Raw genomic sequence first — 23,064 nt, 5'->3', positions numbered from 1 at the left:
CTCTGACAGTTTTTTTCACTCTGATGTTGTGATGAGCTCTGGGACCGATCAGTTGTTGCAAGCGGTTGATGTTTTTATAGCAGAATTTAAAAGGAATGTCAATATAAAACAATAAAAAAATCACATCTTCTAATCATTTGTAACCTTTTATTAATATATTAAGCCTAGTTTAGACAAGTGAAGAGAGATTATCGTTCGAGAATTTCATAGGCAGCAGCTGTCAATAAAACAGCCCATGTGGTACTTTGATGCCAATTTCAGGTACAATTGGAAGAATGAAGACTGTTTGTCATCTGAAAAAATACTACATGCCATTATACTATTTGGGCAAAACGCCCTACTCATCCAGCATCTGAAACCAACAATTGAAATCAAGGGTAATAGGGGGTTTTGTCTTCTTTTGCTGCACTAATAGATTCTAGCATGGATTCTTCTAGGAAGGCTTTACAATAGCCATTGGAACACTTCTGTAAGGATTTGAGGATTTTGGATTATTAGTTCTGGCTCATCTCAGTGGTATTAAATTGTGTTCCATCACACCAGATAATTCACCAGGCATTATACCCTTCTAGCTGATGCTTGCCATTAATCATCTGTGATCTTAAGCTGATGTGCAGCTGCCCCAGTGTGTCCCAGAACTTAACATATTTTTCTGTGGTGTTCATACACACTGTATGTGAATAATTAAACCTCAAGTGCCTGAATTCACTAATCATAAAGGGTGCCTACCAATTTTTGGCTGTATCATGTTATCTGAGCAGAAGGAGATTCTGTTGTTTTTCCGTTTAATCTCATGTTTACCAGAAGCAATGACAGAGATATTAGAGGCATTTATTTTGCCTTTTTTGGCAATAGTTATGATGATTCATCTTAATCAAGCATGTTGATTAATCAGGCAAAGAAATGATGACATTCACAAGAGAAAAGTTGGTCTGAATTTCTTTGGTGCTTAGATCCATTGTTCTAAAACGGGAAGGTTCACACTCCCCATACTGCCTTTTGAAACATTCTTGTCTGATCAGATGAGTGAACTGGGCTTCATGCCAAGAGGGGGAGTTAGAGAGGATATTAAAACACTTCTCTTTCACTCGAGCAGAGAGTTTGCATCCTCTGTATTAGCTCAGCAGTTTTAAGAACTCCCATTTGAAATGACATTAGAATCATTTGTCTTCGTTTTAAGCAGGTCCTCATTGTGTTCTCTCTGTAAATGTCTAGATTTTTAGCTCTTTATCTGACACCTGTCCCATCCCCACCCTCTTCCTTCATTGTCCCCTCTCCTGCTGCGCTGTAGGCCCTGCTGGAGTTCTCTAGCTCCAGCTCATTAAGTGTGCTGCTGCGCCTCTCACTGCGTCTCTCTCTCTCTCTCTCTCTCTCTCTCTCTCTCTCTCCTATCCTCCTGTCACCTCTTTCCTTTACAAAGCAATGTAACTTTGTATCAATTTTTTTTAACTGCTGTGAAGATTTGGCAAAAGTTGAAGTTGTTTGTGATTAAAAAGTGTAATGTCCTGAGCGATCTGCGTCCCTGGCAGTAGATGACAGTGGCTCTTTCACAGCTTTCAGACTGTACTGAACATAATTAAAGTCCTACCACACTTGCTACTACCCCCCTCCCCCCATTCCAACCACATACACACACACACACACACACACACACACACACACACACACTTATCTCAGTCCAGAAAACATTCACAGTTTTATCTCTTTATAGCTAACAGTTTACATTCAGATAAAAAGGGGAACTATATCTTCAATTTTTTATCAATCTTCTTACGATTCAAGTGTGATCCATTAATTAGTTTAAAGCTGGCGTGGGTGATTTTATAGGAACTGGTACGTATAAGCCCGTATTTTTATAAAATTTATCCGAGTAAGCCAAGAGAGATGTGTGCAACAATTCACATTCAATCAAGACTCACTTTCACATGTAAGAAAACTACCAACTACTAAACCCCCACCCTGGCTTGCCCTCTAGCTTCATTCAGCCAGTTTTTGTTGGAATCCTTCTCTACATCCATGATTGGCTTTCATTTAGCAGTGCAAATAACTGCACCTTGTTTGCCATTCTTTCAGCCTTCAGCTGCACAGCTAGGTCTGTACACACTCCTCTTAGTTCAGAAATGATTCAATGTTTTATACCTCTTATCTAACAGCTTTTACAGTAAATCCTGATAACAAAAATGGGGACCATAACTGCTGCAGAATATGGTATTGAAAACGGGTCGTAAAAGTGGTAACAAATTCCTACCCTGCGATGTGATTGGCTGAGCAAATATTACATGATAATTGCACTCTGAACGGGACTACTTCAGGTATCATGACGCAAAATACCTGTAACCTAGCAACGACGCCACCGCTTACAAGACAGCGCTGTGACTGGGCTATTTCACCAAACGGGGAATCGGTACGTTTTCCGTTCCTGCAGCTTAAAGTACCCTAAAGTAAAGAGTTATGACACAGTGGAATGATATACATTAAAAAGTAAAAGTAAACTGCTACTCAGGGCCTTGTCGTGGCGGAAGGGCTTGTGTGGTCTCATGACCTCCAGGGCTATGTCGTCGGGAGCTGTTAGCTCCCAGTAGGGTCTCCCATGGCGAACAGGTCTGGAGTGAAGATCCAGACAAACATGATCCAAAAGCATTCCTATGAGTACACACATTAAAATTCAGTGTACCCTGCCCGGGAAAGGGTTACCGGGACCTACCCCTGGAGCCAGGCCTGGGGGTAGTGTCCGACGGCGAGCGCCTGGTGGCTGGGCAGCCCACGTAACCCGGCCGGGCTCAGCCCGAAATGGCAACGTGGGAGGATCATGTAGGCTCACCACCCGCAAGATCCAGAGTAGGGGTGCGGTGCAATGCCCATCGGGCACAGAGCGGGGGCAAGGGGGCCCCTGGCGTCATGGAACTTGTCAGCGGAAACTGGTTCTTGGTACGTGGAACATAACCTCACTGGGGGGGAAAGAGCCAGAGCTGGTGCGTGAGGTTGAGAGATACCAGCTAGATATAGTTGGGCTCACCTCTACACACAGTGTAGGCTCTGGAACCAAACTCCTCGATAGGGGTTGGTCTCTCTCTTACTCAGGAGTTGCACAGGGTGAGAGGCGCCGGGCGGGTGTGGGGATACTCACAAGTCCCCGGCTGGCGCCTGTACAGCTGGAGTTTGTCCCAGTAAACGAGAGGGTCGCCTCAATGCGGCTCCGGCTTGCAGAGAGGAAAACTTTGACTGTTGTGTGTGCGTATGCACCGAACAGCAGCTCAGAGTATTCGGCCTTCTTGGAGGCAGTGACTGGAGTTCTAGAGGGGATTCCATGCACTGACTCTGTTGTTTTGCTGGGGGACTTCAATGCTCACGTTGGCAATGACTGGGAAACCTGGAAAGGAGTGATTGGGAGGAACGGACTGCCTGATCTAAACCCGAGTGGTGTGATGTTGTTGGACTTCTGTGCTAGCCATGGTTTGTCCATAACGAACACCATGTTCGAACATAAGATTGCTCATAAGTGTACTTGGTACCAGAGCACTCTGGGCCAAATGTCAATGATCGACTTTGTGGTTGTGTCTTCTGACCTGAGGCCGTATGTTTTGGACACTCGGGTAAAGAGAGGGGCTGAGCTGTCAACCGATCACCATCTGGTGGTGAGTTGGATCCGATGGCGGGGAAAGCTGCCGGACAGACCTGGTAAACCCAAACGTATAGTGAGGGTGTGCTGGGAAAAGCTGGCAGATGACTCTGTCCGGATGGATTTCAACTCTCACCTCCGAGAGAACTTCTCACATGTTCCGGAGGAGGTAGGGGGAATGGAGTCTGAATGGACACTGTTCCGGACCTCCATCGTGGAAGCGGCTGCATGTAGCTGTGGTCAAAAGCTTGTCGGTGCCTGTTATGGCGGCAACCCAAGAACCCGTTGGTGGACACCAGGGGTGAGGGAAGCTGTCAAGCGGAAGAAGGAGGCTTTTCGAGATTGGCTAGCTCGGGGAACTTCCGATTCTGCGGATGGGTACCGGCAGGCGAAAAAGGCTGCAGCTGTGGCAGTTGCTGAAGCAAAATCCAGAGCATGGGAGGAGTTTGGAGAGGCCATGGAGAATGACTTCCGGGCGGCCTCAAAGAGGTTCTGGAAAACACTCCGACAGCTCAGGAGGGGGAGGGGGGACACTGTCCAAGCTGTGCTCAGCAAGGATGGTGAAACTCTGAACTCGACTGAGCGTATTGTTGGGCGTTGGAAGGAGCACTTTGAGGAACTCCTTAACCCGAGAGACATGCCTCCTGTACAGGAGGTAGGGCCAGAAGTGTCTGGGGGGTCAGATTCCATTTCCTTGGCTGAAGTCACTGAGGTGGTGAAAAAGCTTCGCAGTGGCAAAGCTCCAGGAGTGGATGAGATTCGCCCAGAGTTACTGAAGGCACTCGATACTGTGGGGCTGTCTTGGATGACACGTCTATACAATATCGCATGGACCTCGGGAACGGTGCCTTTGGATTGGCAAACCGGGGTGGTGGTTCCTATTTTCAAAAAAGGGGACCGGAGAAAGTGTGCCAATTATCATGGCATTACACTTCTCAGCCTCCCGGGGAAAGTCTATGCCAAGGTGCTGGAAAGGAGAATCCGTCCGATAGTCGAACCTAGGATTTTGGAGGAACAATGCGGATTTCGTCCTGGCCGTGGAACTATGGACCAACTCTTTACTTTTGCACAGATGATTGAGGGGGCGTGGGAATTTGCTACTCCACTCTACACATGCTTTGTGGATTTGGAGAAGGCATATGACCGTGTTCCCCGAGAGATTCTGTGGGAGGTGCTCCAGGAGTATGGGGTGCCAGGGTCGCTCCGGCGAGCCGTACGGTCCTTGTACTCTCAGAGTTTGAGTTGTGTTCGCATCCTTGGTAGTAAGTCAGGCTTGTTCAGTGTGGGCATTGGACTCCGTCAGGGCTGTGCCTTATCTCCACTCCTGTTCCTGATATTCATGGACAGGGTGGCGCGGCGTAGCCTGGGACAGGAGGGCTTCCGTCGAGGAGCTCAGGAGGTGGCATCTCTGCTTTTTGCGGATGATGTTGTTCTTCTGGCTTCTTCGCACGGAGGCCTCCAGCGTTCACTTGAGCAGTTTGCAGCCGAGTGTGAAGCAGTCGGTATGCGGATCAGCACCTCCAAGTCTGAGGCCATGGTTATCTCCCGGAAACAGATGGCATGCTCCCTTCAGGTAAGGGGTGAGAACCTGCCCCAAGTGAAGGAGTTCAAGTATCTCGGGTTCTTGTTCACGAGTGATGGGAAGAGGGATGGTGAGATTGACCGTAGGATAGGTGCAGCGTCTGCAGTTATGCGGTCACTGTACCGCACCGTTGTGGTGAAGAGAGAGCTGAGCCATAAAGCAAAGCTCTCAATTTACCGGTCAGTCTACGTTCCCACTCTCACCTATGGTCATGAGCTCTGGGTAATGACCGAAAGAACAAGATCGCGGATACAAGCGGCCGAAATGAGCTTTCTCCGACGGGTCGCTGGGCGTACTCTCCGTGATCGGGTGAGGAGCTCAGTGACTAGGGAGGAGCTCGGAGTAGAGTCGCTGCTCCTTCGCATTGAGAGAAGTCAGTTGAGGTGGTTTGGGCATTTGATCAGGATGCCTCCTGGACGCCTCCCACTGGAGGTATACCAGGCACGTCCAACTGGAAGGAGGCCCCGGGGTAGACCCAGGACACGCTGGAGGGATTATATCTCCCGGCTGTCCTGGGAACACCTTGGGATCCCCCAGGAGGAATTGGTGGATGTTGCAAGGGACAGAGACGTCTGGGCTTCTTTGCTCGCCCTGTTGCCACCGCGACCCTGAAATGGAGAAGCGGAGAAGAAAATGATGATGATGATGATGATGAAGTAAACTGCTACGTCTATGTGGTTCCTGTGATTGTGTTTAACTCGAGTCTAGGCGCGTCTTTTTTCTCAGACGCTCTCGTTCACCAGCTCAGCAGCACGGCTCTGGAGCGACACTCCAAAATACATTGTTTTGTTCTGAATCTGCTGTAAACAATGGCTAAACCATTACATTTTAGTGGCTTGATGCATTTATCTCGGCTTCTGTCCTGATTTAAACGGGTTTATCATTGAACATGTTAAAGATCCAGAGCTTTGGAACTATTTTCCTTCGCGGAAGGTTGATAAACAAACATCATTTTCGCAGTCTTCTTTATCTTAAAACCTAATAATAAACGGCGGTGACGAACTGTGGCGTAATCGCAATAATACACTCGAGGTTCGTGTACTGATCTTAGTGCCAATATCATGTTACAGCACTCCATCTTGTGTAATGCGTAAGTAACATTCTTTCAGATTCTTTATTTTCAATTCATTTTATATTTCTTTTCACATTTATGTTGTTCCTTTAGGGGGCTACACTATACATAATTTATTTATCCTTATTATGATATTGGCCTCAGCAGTATTAGTATTAGAGAAGGCTGCCAATATGCCAATTATCCTTTTGTTTTATACTTGCACTTGTCTACAGATTCCCAAATGCAGAAATGTAAATTAGTCATAAGTCTGCAATGATGTGAGCCCTTTAATATGCATGGTGAACCCTAATGGCATTATAACTGTAGTATAGAATTTTATTTATGATATGCGGCTCTACTTTTCTCATATATCCTCTTATTTCCCAGTAGCTAGCTGTTCCTCTGTGTTCTCTTTCTGGTCTTGGCTTGTCTTGTGTTCTGTCTCAGCTCTTCAGTGTTTGTGTGAGTGTGTGTGGTTGTGGGTGTCAGGTCTTGGAGAATCAATGTGGGACTTGTTACAGCTGAGTGCCGGAGGTGTAACGCAGCATTTGAGCACTAAACCCCTGGCCTCTATATTCTTGATCAATATAATAATCATTTGTACTCTACTCACTGTCCCCTCAGGCCTGGCTCAACTGTGAACATTTTGTTCATCCCCTATCAATCCACAGAGGACTTAAGAGAAAGTGAGGGATAGAGAGACAGAGGGAGAAAGAGAGAGAAAGTGTTTTCATTTTGTTTTGCAAGAATGAGACAGCAAGCGAGGGGGAGTGTGGCTGTGTGAAGAAGTGTGTGAGATGAACAACCTTTAATGGTGTTCCATCTACATTGTGACACCACACTGGTGTCCCTGCTCTTGTACAGATGACCCACCCCCGTTAATTACCTCTTTAATGTTTCATCCTCATTAATGATGTTTGCAGTCTCTCAGGCATAGCAGCACACATGGAGGACAGAGAGAGAGAAAGAGAGAGAGAGTGGGAAGGGGCAGGGTGTAAATGAAAAGAGAGAGAGAAGGGGCAGAGAGAAAGAAGAGGGGGATTAAAGTAACTGGGCCGTGGGCTGGAGAATGGCTTTCAGATGAGTGCTAAAGGGCACATTTTCTGTATAAATCCTCCACATGGGTTGATTTCACTAGAACAGTAAAAAGGAAATTCCTGCAGACTGCTCAGTGGAAGACCATCATCTGCTTCCACCCTTAACAGTTTATGATGTTATTACAGCATTCATGTACACGGAGTCTATTTCATTATTATTATTTACCAACATTGTACACCCCACCCCCAAACCCTTTTCTCTTTCAACAAAAAACCAAATGCCATTTTGACCATTTTGGCCAAAGAAGAAAACAGCTTCGAAAAGTGAAGATTAAATAGTTCTGTGATAAAGGGTCAAATTATATGATTTTACAAATAGACCTTTTCAAAGGCAGTGAAAATGAGAATCAGCTATAAATATGTTAAATTGGCCTGTGCCCATACACTGCTACAGTACCTTGCATTTCACCTGGGTGATACACTCAAAGCTCCGCACCTTAAGATAAAAACACATAATAAGATATTCCATAACATAAGATAAGATATTCCATAACATTTTCCATTGCAGTTATAAAACACTTTTCCACAATATACCCTGACCAGCTCCAGGATGTTATTTTGTTTTTATGTTAAAACAAAATGGGAATATGCTCCTTTATCCTCCTCTGAAAATACAGTTACACTGCTTATATCACAATGAACAAAGTAATAATGGTACTGTACCTTTTTCTGACGGTGTAGTTATCTTTGTCAGCACAGATGTGTTCAGACAGTTTAAGCAGCAGCAGATCAACAGTGAAAATATTACTTATGTGAAACTATTTCTACAGTGAATGTTTGACAAGTGTTTTATAAGCTCTGTTCATGCTGAATATCAAGAGGAGGGCCAGCAGCCAAGAATTCCCCACTACAGGTTTAATAACACATTCAAACAGAAAGTCCCAGTTATCACATTGACACCATCTGTAGCTTCAGGCTGTGAAATGATAAAAACAGTGCCACAGTGCGATGTGTAGCCTAAAAACATAAAAGAATTCATTACCTTGGATGAACATCTTTACTTTGTTGTTGGTGATATTGGATTTTCTGGAACGTACGGTAGCCAACGTAGTGTAAATTTTTATTTGTTCTTACCTTTTTTAGGTGTTTGATTTGGGTTTTGCATAAAATTTCAATACAGTGCAAACATTCATCTACACATGAAAGTTGATGCAGATTTGAAAACTCACATCCTTCTCTCAAGAAAGATTACTCAGTATCCACTTGGGAAGTTTTCCAATGGGTTTAAAAAAGTTTTCAAGTAGACTCTCAAATAAATAAGACAAAATTATGCTTTGGATCAATGCCAGAGAGTTTCTTAAAAATCTTTCAAAGGGGTGGCCTTAACAGGAAGGCCCTTTTACAAGGATTTTAATTATATAATTATATAATCTCTATCTGTTGCATTTGTGGTACTTGCCTGATTGGCTCCTATTATATGCATACTTTGAGTCTTTTCTTTTGCCAAATGCACGGAAATTTGTGGCATGAGGATAATATTGCTAGATAGTTCTTTACAGAAGCATGCTTTTTTTTTTTTTAAGAGTGAGTGCTGAGCATAATTTTGCTGATAAATACTACTCACAACAAGTCTATATCCACATGGGTTTCCTCCAGGTGCTCCAGTTTCCTCCCACGGTCCAAAAACACACATTGGTAGATGGATTGGTGACTCTAAAGTGTCCATAGTTGTGAGTGTGTGTGTGTGTGTGTGTGTGTGTGTGTGTGTGTGTGTGTCGCCCTGTGAAGGACTGGTGCCCCCTCCAGGGTGTGTTCCTGTCTTACACCCAATGAATCCAGATAGGCTTCAGGCCCACTGAGACCCTGAACTGAATAATCAGTTACAGACAATGAATGGATGAAAAGGATTATTCTTACTCTAACGTGGTGGCGGGGTCTTAGTGTGTGTTGCATTGGTATGAGTGGATGAGACAGTATAGTCTGAAAGCATTGATTGAAGTGTTTGAGAAATGGACAGTGAAATGTAGAATCATAGAGGGGTCATAAAATGATGGCTGACATGTATGTCCAAGGAGTGGTTTTCCATGCAGGGATTAAGCCTAGTCCTGGTCTGCATTTTGAATTGCAATTTGAATTTTACTTTGAAAGAAGACATAGTTCAGGACTAATCTTAAATATTTTATATTTTTTACTCAAGTATTTCTGTAGAGAGTCTGTGCCCCTTTACCATTGTAACAACCTCTAAATTTCTAGGAAGACCTTACACTATGTGTTGGAAAATTACTGTGAGGATTTGAGAGCATTCAGACACAAGAGCATTGGTGATGTCATATAATGATGGTTAACAACATGTTGTGACATCCGGCTCATCATAGAGACATTGGATGGAGCTCATTCACTTCAGAGATTGTAGTTCAAGTTCTCCACAGCCCAGTGCTGGTAGATTGATACCCCAAAAATGTGTACATCATAAAGTAGCTACATTCCCTAACCACAAAGATTTGCATACATAATGTACATTTGGTGAGATCTACAGTCCAGATTTTGAGTAGACCAGGACTGGGCGGTATAATGATAATACCGTATACCACGGTAATTTAAAATGTAGACGGTATCTTAAAATGAGGGCTGTATTTATGACGTCTGTAGTGTGTCAAATTTCGGTTCTGTTGTGTCTTTAAAAGTCGGCTAAAATGATCATGTGCATTTAAGAGAGCCACAGGGAGGGGGTGCTGTGGGAGGTTAATGACTGCTGATATAACGGTCTGAAAAGCACAAGCCCAGTGGTCCAACACAGTTGTAAATTTAGCGCTGTGTTTGGGTTAAAAGAGAAAGGAATTACGCTGTAAACAGACATAATTCTCAGAAAATCCTTCACTTGACTTGGTGCTCACAGGCTTTATCCTCTAAATATGTGTGTGTTGAGCCTCAGTTCGCTGAAAAATCTGCTGCAATGTGCTAAACCACAAGTGCCCGTTAGCGCCAGCTGTGCTTCTAAACAGTTACACTGTCTTATTTTGCTTGTTTTTGAACTTTTCTATTCCTCCAGCACCAGTTGCTGAAATTTGCTCTCCCAGAAACGGGTTTTTATCGTCATCACGTGTGTCAGTGTGCACTGTTGGGCTGTGTTTAGCTAAATTCACTCTGTGCTCACAGATATAAAGCTCAGTGCCGCCTGACACAGCACCCCTCCCCACAGTAATACCTATACCAAGATAATATTTTGAGACGGTATTACGGTATGAAAAATGTGGATACTGCCCATGCCTAGAGTAGATGTATGTATACGTTCCAAGCATATGCCTGGAATATAATGCATAAGAACCTCAGTTTGTTAAAGTCCTCAGAGCCTTCCTTCTTTCCAGTTCTCCATCTCTAACTCTCTCACCTATGGTAGACTGAGGTGCGAAGTTTAGTGGAATCTCCTTCAGGCTTTTACAGCTGAGGTACCAGTGCCGTTAGTTCTGCGGTTAGACATTGTCAGGGCCACACACAGCCAAGCACAGAACAATTCTGTGCCATTACTGCATGTACTGCATCTGTCAAATCTGACCTTATGAGGTAGCAGTACCCTGTCTATTGCAGGACTGTAGAACCATTTTAAAGGTGCTGTCAGTGAGCCAAGCAGGTAATCATTTTTACTTCACATTACTGCACTTCACAATCCCTCATCTCCAGAGACAGGGCACTAATAGTTAATACACACTTGTTTGCTTTGTGTGTCTTTAACGTTGGGGCCATGTCAGTAGTGGTTCAGAAAGGCATACTATTTGTATGTGAAGGTCATGAGTATCTGAATGAGTCTGGACCCAGAAAGAGACCAGGAGGAATGGACTGGCACATTACAGTTGTCATTCAATTTTCTGTGTCTGTGTCGTACGAGAGCCTCGTTTCTCATGCCGTAAGGAAAAATGCGAAAAAGTCAATCGTTCCCCTCTCTGACAGCTGATGGATGGTTTGCACTCATCTGCAGCTTTTTGCCTTCTCTTTTTACTCCGTCTACACAGAACAAATTTGCAGTGAGAATGGCAGTAGCAGTGACAATAACCAAGAGATGTGAAAAGGTGCTATTGAGGAGAAAGTTTTATTTAAACACTAAGCTGCTCAAATGGGTTGTGCCAAAATTATTATATAATGTAGAAAACCTGTCTGGATTAAAGTATTTATAACATCACCCATGATACATATTATTAGATAGCTAGCTAATGGAACACTGTGTAATAGTTTTGCCTTAAAGTTACAGCTTTTGAATCATTGTGATGTTTCAGTGACCTGTAAAAGAGAGAATAGAGGCTCTGTCATTGCTACTCTGGGCTCAGCACTGCAGAAACTGCACTATGTATATTTTTGTGGAGGGAATTTATCAGCTTCATATTTAACTTTCACTTTCTGCCTTAAATGTGTCACTAGACGAGGCTGATATCATCTTCCTTATTGGTTATTCCTTTCATTTTTGGAAGCAGACATTTGCTTCATACATTGCATTTACACTGATCTGGTGCCTGGGCGAACCCATTTGTTTTCAATGGGACGCTTTGGTCCATGCAGTGTTTGATGGATATTGAGTTTGGGGAATTGAAATGTTGATCTGAGACCAGTTTTATGCAAATGAATCTGAGTGATGTGTCCAGAACGCAATGTGTGAAACAGTCTTTCCATATAAAAAATTGACTTATCAGATTGTGATTGCAAATGGCTGATGCAGGGAATGCCTTTATTATGCCCACATGCGGCCAGCTGAAGAGTTGAGAGCGTTCACACTGGAGCAATATTAATGCTGTATTGCAGTTGCAATACTCGTATTCAGACTATTATTTCCACCTTAATTGGGTCAGTTTACAAGGCTAAAGGCCTATTCACACCAAGTGACAGACAAAAAAAAAACAGGCCAAGTTTTCAAAACAAACACATATTTATTAACAATGTCTTTGACACTGAGTCTGAAACTGATGGACTGTGACGCTGCATCAGATTTTGAATTAGAACCTGTTCTGTTTTCTAAGTTTTAGGGATGCGTTAAAATTAGGCCAACCAATCAGAGCGTCATTGTCATCGTTGTAGATCAAACAAATGAGCAGGTAAACAGTGACTGAACAGCTTGTCCTATTCGTAGCAGAATATATTTTTAATGTGTGAAGGTTTCATTACGATTAGAATCGTATTTTTTTTTTTTTTGTGCGAAAAAAATTGTACTCTGTGTGAATAGGCCTTAATATTGGTGTTTTTCACCAGCCATTTATTTATTACACATTAAATAGTTCAATTTGTGAGGCTGAAGATATCTTCAAGACACCTCTTCCTTACTTTATTTGTTTACAAAACACAAACCACAAAGTGTAAACCTTTAACTGATACATACACCTTTGTGCTTATAGAGTTTTTCTAAAATTAACTGTTCAGGAGCAAATTACCCAACTCAGCATCAGTCTTGTAGTCCTGCCTGGCTCTAAGCTGTCTCCATGTTTTTTAAACATCGCTAGTATTTACTCTCATTTAGTCCATCTATTCTCATTAAAGTTTTTAGAAGGATACCAAGGCTTTTTAAGGACATGCAAATGCTGTGTAAAAGCAGAATCAGCAGTGAGAAATTATTTTCCACCACAATATCTAGAGAATTTTCTTTGGTAAACCATAAGCGAATATACAGTGCCTGAGCTCAGCAATGCTATCCTATAGTAACTTTTCTTAAAGTCCATGCTGATGTGCACGTTCATCTAGTTGTTTGAACTGCTTCCATTATTATTGAAAGTATCCTGACAGCAAATTTTGACATAGCCTGTTATTGCTTCTTTGTGTGTTGCATTTCACTGGACTTGGAAATTTAGAACATGAAACCTCTGGCTCAGAATTGTGCAACAGAATTCCCATACTGAGAACAGGACACAGAAGAAGCCTGATATTTAGCTTGACGGCAGAACTTTTGGATTAGACGTCTGCCCACCTAAGAAGTTTGAGACTCCCTGTCAGGGAATTGAATTTCAGTTACATGCATGAGAGATGGAGATACCTTCCACAGTGCTAACAAGGAGTACATCGCAAATAACACAAATAAAATGCATAGTTAGACTTTGCTTTTGTTTATAAGACATGGGCAAGATGTGCTGTATTGTACTTGAGTGCTGTTTAGTATTTCTTGCCCTCTGCTTCATGACTTTAATCCTTTGTCTTTCTCCCCAGAAGTCTACATAAATTGCCCATTATAGACCAACAGAGGGCTTGGCCAAGGTGCAGAACTGGCATTCTTCTAAGTCCCTGGACTAGCTTAGATTTCTGCTATGATTGATAATGTACTGAAAAAATCATCTACATTGGGAGTAAACTTCCTGACTAACATTCTCCTCCTCTTCTTCTCTATGTCTTAGTATCTGTAAATTGCTGGGTGTGATTATATGTGTAATTGTGCTGTGTAATTGGCATGAATAGAAGAATTTCCTGTTGAGCCACTGCTCTGGGTAACTGCTAAGAATGGATATAGAGGAAATTGATATTCTGAGGGAAGAGACAATGAGCTGACAGCTTGGCTTCTAAATAACTTTCCCCTGCACTCTTCTACAGAGTAGCATTTTACACAGATGAAGTGAATGAGAGGTACACTACGACAGAAAATCACTCTAATCTCTTTTTATGTTGAGTCTTGGGACATTATTAAATCGGAAGTGGTTTATATAAGATCTTCACTATAGATAACTATATCCAACTTCCACTTCTAAAGTACTGTAATACTACAGCAAGTACTTTCAAATGCTCTTTATGGTTTCACTCTAACCTTCTTACTTTTCTCTCTCTCCCTTTCTCTTTCTGATCAGCATAAAGATGGTGCTTCTGTGGACTGCTGGTGACATATTCAAGACTACGTACTTTGTGATCAATGAGAGTCCCGCACAGTTCTGGTTGTGTGGTGCCGTCCAGGTTTTGATTGACATCATCATTCTGCTGCAGGTGGGCTACTATGACCAGGACTCCAGAGTCAAGCTGGGATGACCTCTTTGACATTCATCATGAACTTCACTCCAAAACAAGGGCTCCTTTGCTGTTTGCGTGATTGAATAATGCTGTTAGGTGGACATTTATTCAACATTTGTGTGTCAAGTTTTTGTACTTATACTTTTAAATGGGTCAATCCAGGTCTGGATTACTGACAGTGAGTCAATGCATGATCCAAAGAGTGCTTAACACAACTCAGACCATAAGCTACTGCACGGACTGCTGTTACATGATACATATTCACCACCATCGCTCACTGTATTTAAAATGATGTATTTTCTCCAAGCTCTGCCACAAACAGTGTTGCGCTTATTCATTACACCCATTTACTCCATTCTTTGATAAATTACACTTTCAAATTGGGGTTTTGAATATAACTCTGCACTTGGCAAGCTGTGACAATAGCCCCAAGTGTTTTCAGTGCAATTGGAGTTGGCAGGAGGCTCCAGAGACACTGTGCCAAATTCATCTGCCACACACTGCCTGAAGTGGCCAGTTTATCTACACTTTGGAGAGTTTCACGGCCAAAACCCTTTCATTTGCTTGCCATAATCAGAATATGTACAATGCTGTACCTGTCGTGGTGAAACAATTAAACAGCAGCCTTTAGACAGTTGCCTGACATTAGCCATTTTAGACAAAAGGACTTTAAAGGGCCTACATCCGTGAAACCATACTTTCCCATGCTCCTCTGTGCCTAATGTCTATGTATGTAAATTTAGCTGAATAAGAAGCACACTTTAACTTCCATAAACCCATTTAAATGTGATATATGGACCTCAGAACTTCTCTCAACCCACCCCAACCCCATCCAGGTTTTGATTAAAATGATGAAGATACCTCTATAATATTTTAGACTCTTCTAATTACTGGAAACATAAAAAAGTTGAACACTGCAAGCAATCAGAACTCAGCCCAACAGATATTTTTTAATATGGCTGCCCAGTGCTTTCAGATACACTGTAACGTTTTACAGCCCACAGTGAGTCACATACTGTGTGCAAAACCACATAAACAAGACTGCTCAAACTTAATGAAAATGTAGATGCAGTATGAGTGAGATGAGTGTTGAAAGTGATGAAAAGGACTTCTCTCTTTATGAAAAAAGAATATTGAATTTGTTTATTAGCAATGTAAACCTCATGGTCCCAGTGTAAAACTACAGGAAAAATTATGAATGTTTGATTTTTTTTTTTATTTTTTTTTTTGCTGAGAAATCTGTTTGATGTCATATAAATATGTGAAAGGTGTTGTTATGCCTATTCACATTAAAATGATAAGGCTGCATTTTGAAGAAGACAATGAATTGGTTTGGAACCCACTGCTTGAGACATACACTATTGGCATAAACTTTATTCCTTTGCTTTTTTCCTTTTTTTCCATTTCTTCACCCAAGTTGACGATTCACCACTAACTTTCCAGAATTTTTATGTTGGATAGTTTTAAATTCCAGTAATTTCACCAGTCTCTTTAGTAGTTCTCTTGGCATGGCTGTTTAAAAAATACAGAACTGCTCTCTGCAACAGTTAAAGATATAATAATTGCCTGCTGAAACATTAATAGCTGCAGTAATTCTCCAAACATAGACCCTTCAGTATTTGCTTTTTTAAATCCAAACAATATTTTTTTGTTTTGCCTATGCAGTGTATATCTGTTATTTTTAAAGCACAACATCAACAGCCTTTTAGCCCTGTTTTGCTTCTCCGCACTGACCCAAGATTCTGGGTTAACTTACGCTTGGTGTTGTAACGTAATTGTGGGCAGGTCAGTTACACTACTCTCATCAACAGTACATTTTTGTTACTTGTTGTTGTTGTTGTTGTTGTTGTTTTTAATTTCGCAGGTGTTGCTCTTTAAGGGTCTGTTGACCAGTAATAGTATTGGAACCAAAACCCTATCAGAGTGCCTACATAAGCTCAATAATAAACGTGTTCCGGTCCATTACCTCCTGAAATATGGCTGTGGGTATGAGCTGTATACTGTTTGACCCTGTGGTTCATACCATTTAAGATTAATAATACGAATAACAGCATAAACACAGTGTCCCTATCAGAGCAAGCACCATTTGTGTCAAGCTCAGTGGGTGGAACAATTTATTGCTTTTGGGTTGAAGATGTTTTTTATGAGTTTATTGATATGGGCATCAGTAAGACCACTGTTTAATTGGTCGACCTGGAAAATAGCAGAGGGGTTGAAAACCCAATGATGTGTCTTCCATCAGGAAACCGTTCCGACCCATTAAGCTTCACTATACACTGGTGCTGGGAGTGGGGCGCTATTGATCATTGGCCCGAACAGGCCACTCTTAACGCCGAATTCTCTCCTTAGTGCCTTTCTGCTGCAGGGTCACATTTGACGCATTAAAGGCCCTTCAGCTCCTCACTGTTTTTCACTCTCATTTTCTCACTGCATGCTAGCGTTTCAGAGCGCAGGGAAATAATGCTGGCGTCAGTGGTTCTCTGACTACACAGTGTGATTACTGTTTAACCGGGAGGGAGAAAATGTAGGGGTGTTAGACACGTAGATTGACATTTCAGTGTGAGTCTCCAGTTTTGTGCCATTAATTCCCATTCTGTTTGTACAGTGCCCTCCACAATGGTTGGGATAAAAGCACAGTCTCTCTTTTATTTGCCTCTGTACTCCACAGATTTAAATGTGTACACAATTTTAAACGTTTGTGCAGAAATATATTTTGTTAGAAAGCGTGTCTGTGCGCATACGTGCGTGCGTGTGTGTGTGTGTGTGTGCTTGTGTACATTTGCTTGCTTGTGCAGTGATGGTGTTAATCTCTTCCCTCCATTTGTTTCATCAGTAGCTAAGTGTGGACGCAGCAGAGCTTAAGACCAGCTGTCGTTTCATTATTAGCAGGAAATACAGCATGTGTGATGCTGTCACTCAGCAAAATGAGATGGACATGTAAAACGGTGCTATTTTAAGACGTGTTAAGGCTCCCGTGATATTGCTCATTGTTTTGCTATCCCCTAACCTCATTTACTCTTACCTAGAACTTCCAGAGCTTAGTATTTGTCTCTCCAACACTCTTACACAATGCTCCTACATAACATATCGACTGTGCAAGAGGCAGGTAGTGAATTTGATTTATGTCAGGTCCCATCGAAACATTTAAAGTACAATTCATATCATTTTCTTTTAAGGAGACCTGCCTTCAAATAAATCAGCAGGGGCATGCGTCCACATTTCCAGCATTCAGAGTTTAAAGCAAATGACATTTTCTGCTTCTCCCCATCCATGTAAACCCAAACAGGTTTTAGTGATGTTGAAACCACCAGGGCTCTGAGCGCTGAGGGGTCAAGCAGATTTTCACCATAGAAGGATGAAGGGATATGTGGATTTTAAAAAGGGTGCATGACTTTAGTGAAGTATTTTGTTTAAGAAAGATTAAGGGCTGTTTATTTGATGGTGATAGAGTCAGTAACCTGTCAGGTCTTAGATAGTCATTTACTCCTATATTTTTAAAGAATATCTTAAGCTTCAATTTTAGTAACGTGTGTTTATTTTTTTCTCTCTCTCTTTAGCGTCCTTTAACTTTCACTACATTATGCAAGTCATTTAATCTCATATGTAATCTCCTCCAAAATATCTCTTGGAATTCAAACTTGTACTTCAAACTTTACATTGTATTGTACATCACAGTTAAATATTTAAAAGGCTTTTTATAACCAAAGATCCTGAAAGAGTCCACACTGATGTCAGCGAATGTCAGTAGTAATGGTGTAGTGGGCTTTGCATGACTGATGAATGGCTTTGCTTGATTTTTATATGAATTGATTGCGTGTTGTAAAAGTGTTGCTGATTACAGTGGTAACAGTCTATCATGTGCTTAATGGCCATTTAATGCTGCCTTAATAGTTGACACTTTATCAGTCTTCTGTCACACTTGTCGATGTGCACTGAGAGATGCACTCCAGAAGTCATGATTATTTTTATGCCTACATATTTCCCTGCACTGACTGATGTTGGCAGTATGTTCTCTGGCTTTCCATCTTAATGAACTGTTACAGGAAGCCAGGGAATGAAGCTGAATGCTTTTAAGAAGGGATGTCATAGAACCAATAAGATCTACATGTGCCTGTTGTGATTGTGTGCTACCTGTGTGAACCTGTATAAGCTGTGCAAAACTTGAATGAGAAACTGAAACATGTCAATAAACCTGTATCCTGTTTCTTGTATGTATCTAAAATGTTTACAACCGCGATTGACAAATGTGTCCAAAATATATCATAATCGTGTAAGACATGTTCACAATGTTTGATGCACACACTACCACCATAAGAGTGTGGATGTCTGCTTATCCCATATTTCTTGCAAAATCAAGCATATGAACAGGTAGCTTGTCCCACTTTGCTCTTTACTGTAGATGCTGGAACAATTCCGGGAGGATATTGATGGCATTCAGCCACGAGCACTTTAGTAGCATTATGTACTGATGTTGGATGATTAGTTTTGGATCACATACACCACTCCAAACATCGTTAGTAAGATGGAACAACCACACTCTCCAATAAAAGAGGATAAGGCCAAATGTTTGACGCCTGCTCATTTCTTCCAAAATCAAGGGCATTAATAAGTGTCTCCCTTCACTGTATTAACAGCTCCTACTCTTCTGGGAGGGCTTTACACTAGAAGTCTGTGTGCATTTCTTGGCATTGGTGAGATCACGTACCGATGCTGGACGACCTGTTCTGGATCACAAACACTACTTCATCTCATTCCTGAGGACTGATTGATGGATTTGAGCTCCAAAGGACATAGGTCACTAATCTTTAGTCTATGCTGGGGTGGGGGTGGAGGGGGGAGGTTCACTACTTTTTAGGACGTGTACAAACTTTTTGGACATGCTTTTGTGCCAGGTTCATATTAATAATTATCTTAGGAATGGCAGCATGGTGTTAACCTGTAGTGTCCAGAATCCAGTTCCCTCAGTAAGGAATTTGGTGTGTTCTCCCTGTGCCTGGACATGGTTGGTAGGTGAATTGACTGTTTGAAAGTGAGTGTGTAATGCCCTGCATTGGACTCGTGTCATGTACAGGCAGTGTGTGACTGCTTTTTTTTGCCCAATGACCCACTGTGATCCTGAGCAGAAACAAGAGGTTACAGGAAGTCAATGAATGAATATTTTAAGAGATTGAACAAAAGTTAGTTTCAGCTTTTGTACTGTTTGTAGCATGAAGGTCATTTTACTACTTTGCAGTCTTTTATGTTGAAATGAATATTTTTGTTTTTCTCAAACTAATCAATCCATGTGGTTGTTAATTAGAGCTCGGAATGAAAATCACATCCAATTTTGACCTAAGCATTGAACACTGTATTGAACCCATAAATACACAAATGATTACACCTCCAGTATAACTGAAAACTGTATTGAACTGGAAAATGTGTATGAATATGTGTATTTGTTATAAAAAAAATCATAATTTGAAATCTGTTCCTTTACTAATGACTTTCTTATTGCTGATTTCTCCAGATTGTATTCCATTCTCCACCTTGTTTTCTCTTTCCTTGTGGCATTCCTGTGCTTCACTGTTGGCCTTGATTGTAATGCACTGCAAACATGAGCTTCGGAATGGCACTGTATAAATAAAAAATATATTAATATTGTTACTACTGTTATTAATACAGAGATGTTGGGAATATCTATTCAGTTCTGGACTCTTGTCTCGGACTCGAGGGACTACATTATATCCGTATGAGGTGCCAGTATTGGACGATGGCTGGGCATGAAATATTTAAAGGTGTGGGAAGGCCTGGATTATGCATGAGGGATGAGGGCTGTTGGATACCTTGCCCCTTCCATTAATCGAAGGTCCATGCATTAATGACATAATACAGTGTGTCATGCTGATGACTGCTGAGATTTGGGGTTTTAACCTTGACTTCAGGGTGAACAGAGAGGAAATAGAGTAGCCCCATGCCGAAGCAGGGTCAGAGAAAGATGGATTGGGCTCTTCCTCCTGCCAAACACTTCTCATGCCTCCTTTTGAGTATGGATTCTGGATGGAAGAATGTGGACAAATGAGATGAGACTAAAATAGCCTTCCCAAAAAACAAATTATAACTACTGCCAATCTGGAGGCAAAATTTCTCCTAATTGGACATACTCTATATCAAGATAAATACACACATTTAGTGCAATAGCACATTAAAGTGTCAAGGCAGTTTTAAAATTGCAGTCCATGACAGTAATAAGACACACTCGGCTGCCCTGGCCGAGTCCCTCGCTATTTATTATGAAAAGAAACTGTACATTTCGAAGGTTACATAGCAGAGATGTTCATGAGTTACTTCAAGCAAGTCTGAGCCAGGTCCCAGTTCATTTGGATGCAGAATAAACTGAATCACGAGTCACTGAAATGCAAGTCTGAGTCAAGTCACTGGGATGAGAGTCAGATTTGAGTTTCAACTTAGTTTAACTCCACCCAGTCATACTGAAATTTAATCCCTACTGGAGTGTTTATTGCATTAACAGCAATACAGGGCAGTCATCCGCAACAAAGCTCATTTACATATCCTCAAGGACGCTGTAACAAATACAGAATTTCACTCTAAATGGTTAATAGAGGTTGGAAAATTGATTGATCTTATTAAAATAATTTGGTATATTTCTTTTCTTTTCTTTGGCTAATATTAAAAAGGAACAATGAAATGATAAATGTAGGATATGAGCCCTTTAAAGCAGCATGGTGGTATACTGTGTACAGTATAATTGTAACAATAGCTTCATTGATACTTGGTGTCAGGTGTAAGACAGACAAAACTGGAGGTGTAATTGGACATATTCTATAGCAAGATAAATACCCACATTTAGTGAAATTGCATGTCCAAGAGGTGTCAAGCCAATTTAAAGACTACAAGTTCAAGACAGTAATAAGGCACACTGCTGCTCGAGACGAGCCCCTGCTCTATTTATTATTTAGAGAACATGGACTAGTGACGGGAGCAAGTTCAATTGTCTGAACACGCTCTTTAAAAGCTAGCTTTGTTTCATATTTTAATGCAAAAAGAAAAAAGTTTTAGTTGTTTTTTATTCCTGTTTCATGCTAACTGCGACACAGATGGCAAGACACATGAAATATAGAAACCCTAATCCTCCATACAGTGTGTGAGTGTCTTGCCACACAATGCTGAAAGGTGTTATATTTCTGAGTACATCAGTGGCTTTAGGTGTGACCTCACTCAAGAAGGTGAGGAGGATGTGGTTTTAAATGGGCTTTCTGTTAAATGTGAATGTGTGAGAGTAATATGGAATATCTGTCTGTGTGTGGCCTGAAAAGGCATGAAAACTACTAACATACAGCAAATATGGATTCAAAAAGGCATTTCATTCATTCATTCATTCATTGTCTTATCCAGTTATTGTCTTATCCAGTTCAGGGTCGCGGTGGGTCCATAGCCTACACGGAATCACTGGGAGCAAGGCAGGACACACCCAGGAGGGGGCATCAGTACTTCACAGGGCGACAAACTCATACATTCAACCACACACACACCTATGGACATTTTTGAGACACCAGTCCACCTACCAATGTGTGTTTTTGGACCATGGGAGGAAACCAACGCTAACACTGGGAGAACACACTAAACTCCTCACAGACAGTCACCCGGAGCAGCACTTGAACCCACAACCTCCAGGAGCTGTGTGACAGCAACACTACCTGCTGCGCCACCATGCAGCCATATGCATAACAACTAATATGATTTTTATGGTATATATATTAAAGTCAGCAAATAAAATATAGGCTCTAAAGTGTGCAAAGAAATGCCAAAATTATTCCTTATAAAGCTTGCATTTGTGTTTAATCAGGACATCAACATTACCTTAGGGTGACCAGACGTCCTCTTTTTGCTGGATGTGTCCTCTTTTCGGGACCTAAAAAAATGTTTTTTTTGGATAAATCTAGAAAATTGTCCGGGATTGCGCCGCCCACAGTCTTCCCCCTGTCACAATTCTTACAATAAGTCCTAATCCCTTTCTTGAAGTGTGTACTTCGATGATGTATGATAATAATGTTGTAGGTGAGCAAAAGTAGTGCGCTGGGATCAAGTGTTCAAGGGGTCGGAGCTCAAAGGACACACTTCGCCGCGTGCGCCTTCTTGTGCTTACATCACGTTCAGCCGAGCTCCACTCCGCATCACAGTGTTTTACTGGTTCCTCGAACAGAAATGTTTTGAAAGTTGTTAAGGTAATTTATCATAGTCTCTTCTTCGTATTTGGAAGCGTTTCTGTGTCACAGCCTTTCTCTTCTGTTTAACATTAACTTTAGTAGAAAACAGGCCAACTCTCCGGATCATTAAAGCCGGAACAGGGGGGAGACTGAATTATAGCTACCACATACAGCCTGTTTTATCAGCCAGACCTTATAAAATATGAAACATAAATATGTTTAGATAATGTTTGGATCCCAGCGATGCCCTGATCATTTATCAAATCTACGTATATTACTTCTGGTTGATAAAATGTGGTGCTCACTATTAGTAATGTTTAAAAAACAAAGTTAAAAGGTAAACTCAGATATGGTCACACTACATTACCTAGGGGTGCCCAACTTTAGCACACAACAAGTGTGACTACATACACTGTTTGACTCTTGGTTGTATAGAGCAACCTACTGCCAGCCTCACTAATATACTAAATACCAGTCTGTCAGCAAGGGGTTCATGTGCGAAGGAAAATGAGCTGAAGTTCACTCACCCGGCTGAGAGTGCTGAATGAGTGTGGTTCACATTCCAGGGCTCATTACATGTGATTATTTCCATGTCATGCCCTACT

General features: G+C 41.7%; 1 protein-coding gene across 5 annotated transcripts in view; it reads left to right on the top strand.

Annotated features, from left to right (window-relative positions):
* The window catches only part of si:dkey-246g23.2 (solute carrier family 66 member 2), a 75,244-nt gene extending 55,415 nt beyond the window's left edge, over window positions 1–19,829 (top strand). For all 5 annotated transcript variants that reach the window (XM_066684593.1, XM_066684591.1, XM_066684590.1 and 2 more), the window contains one exon: window positions 14,099–19,829. In XM_066684593.1, the coding sequence (XP_066540690.1) occupies window positions 14,099–14,273 (175 nt within the window). In that variant the 3' untranslated portion in view covers window positions 14,274–19,829. The remainder of the gene's footprint in view (window positions 1–14,098) is intronic.
* The last annotated feature ends 3,235 nt before the right edge of the window (window positions 19,830–23,064 follow it).

The sequence above is a fragment of the Hoplias malabaricus genome, chromosome 11 (assembly GCF_029633855.1).
Source record: "Hoplias malabaricus isolate fHopMal1 chromosome 11, fHopMal1.hap1, whole genome shotgun sequence".
Classification (NCBI taxonomy): Eukaryota; Metazoa; Chordata; class Actinopteri; order Characiformes; family Erythrinidae; genus Hoplias; species Hoplias malabaricus.
Note: the sequence above shows the minus strand (reverse complement) of the source record. Positions and strands in the feature narration are given on the sequence as shown.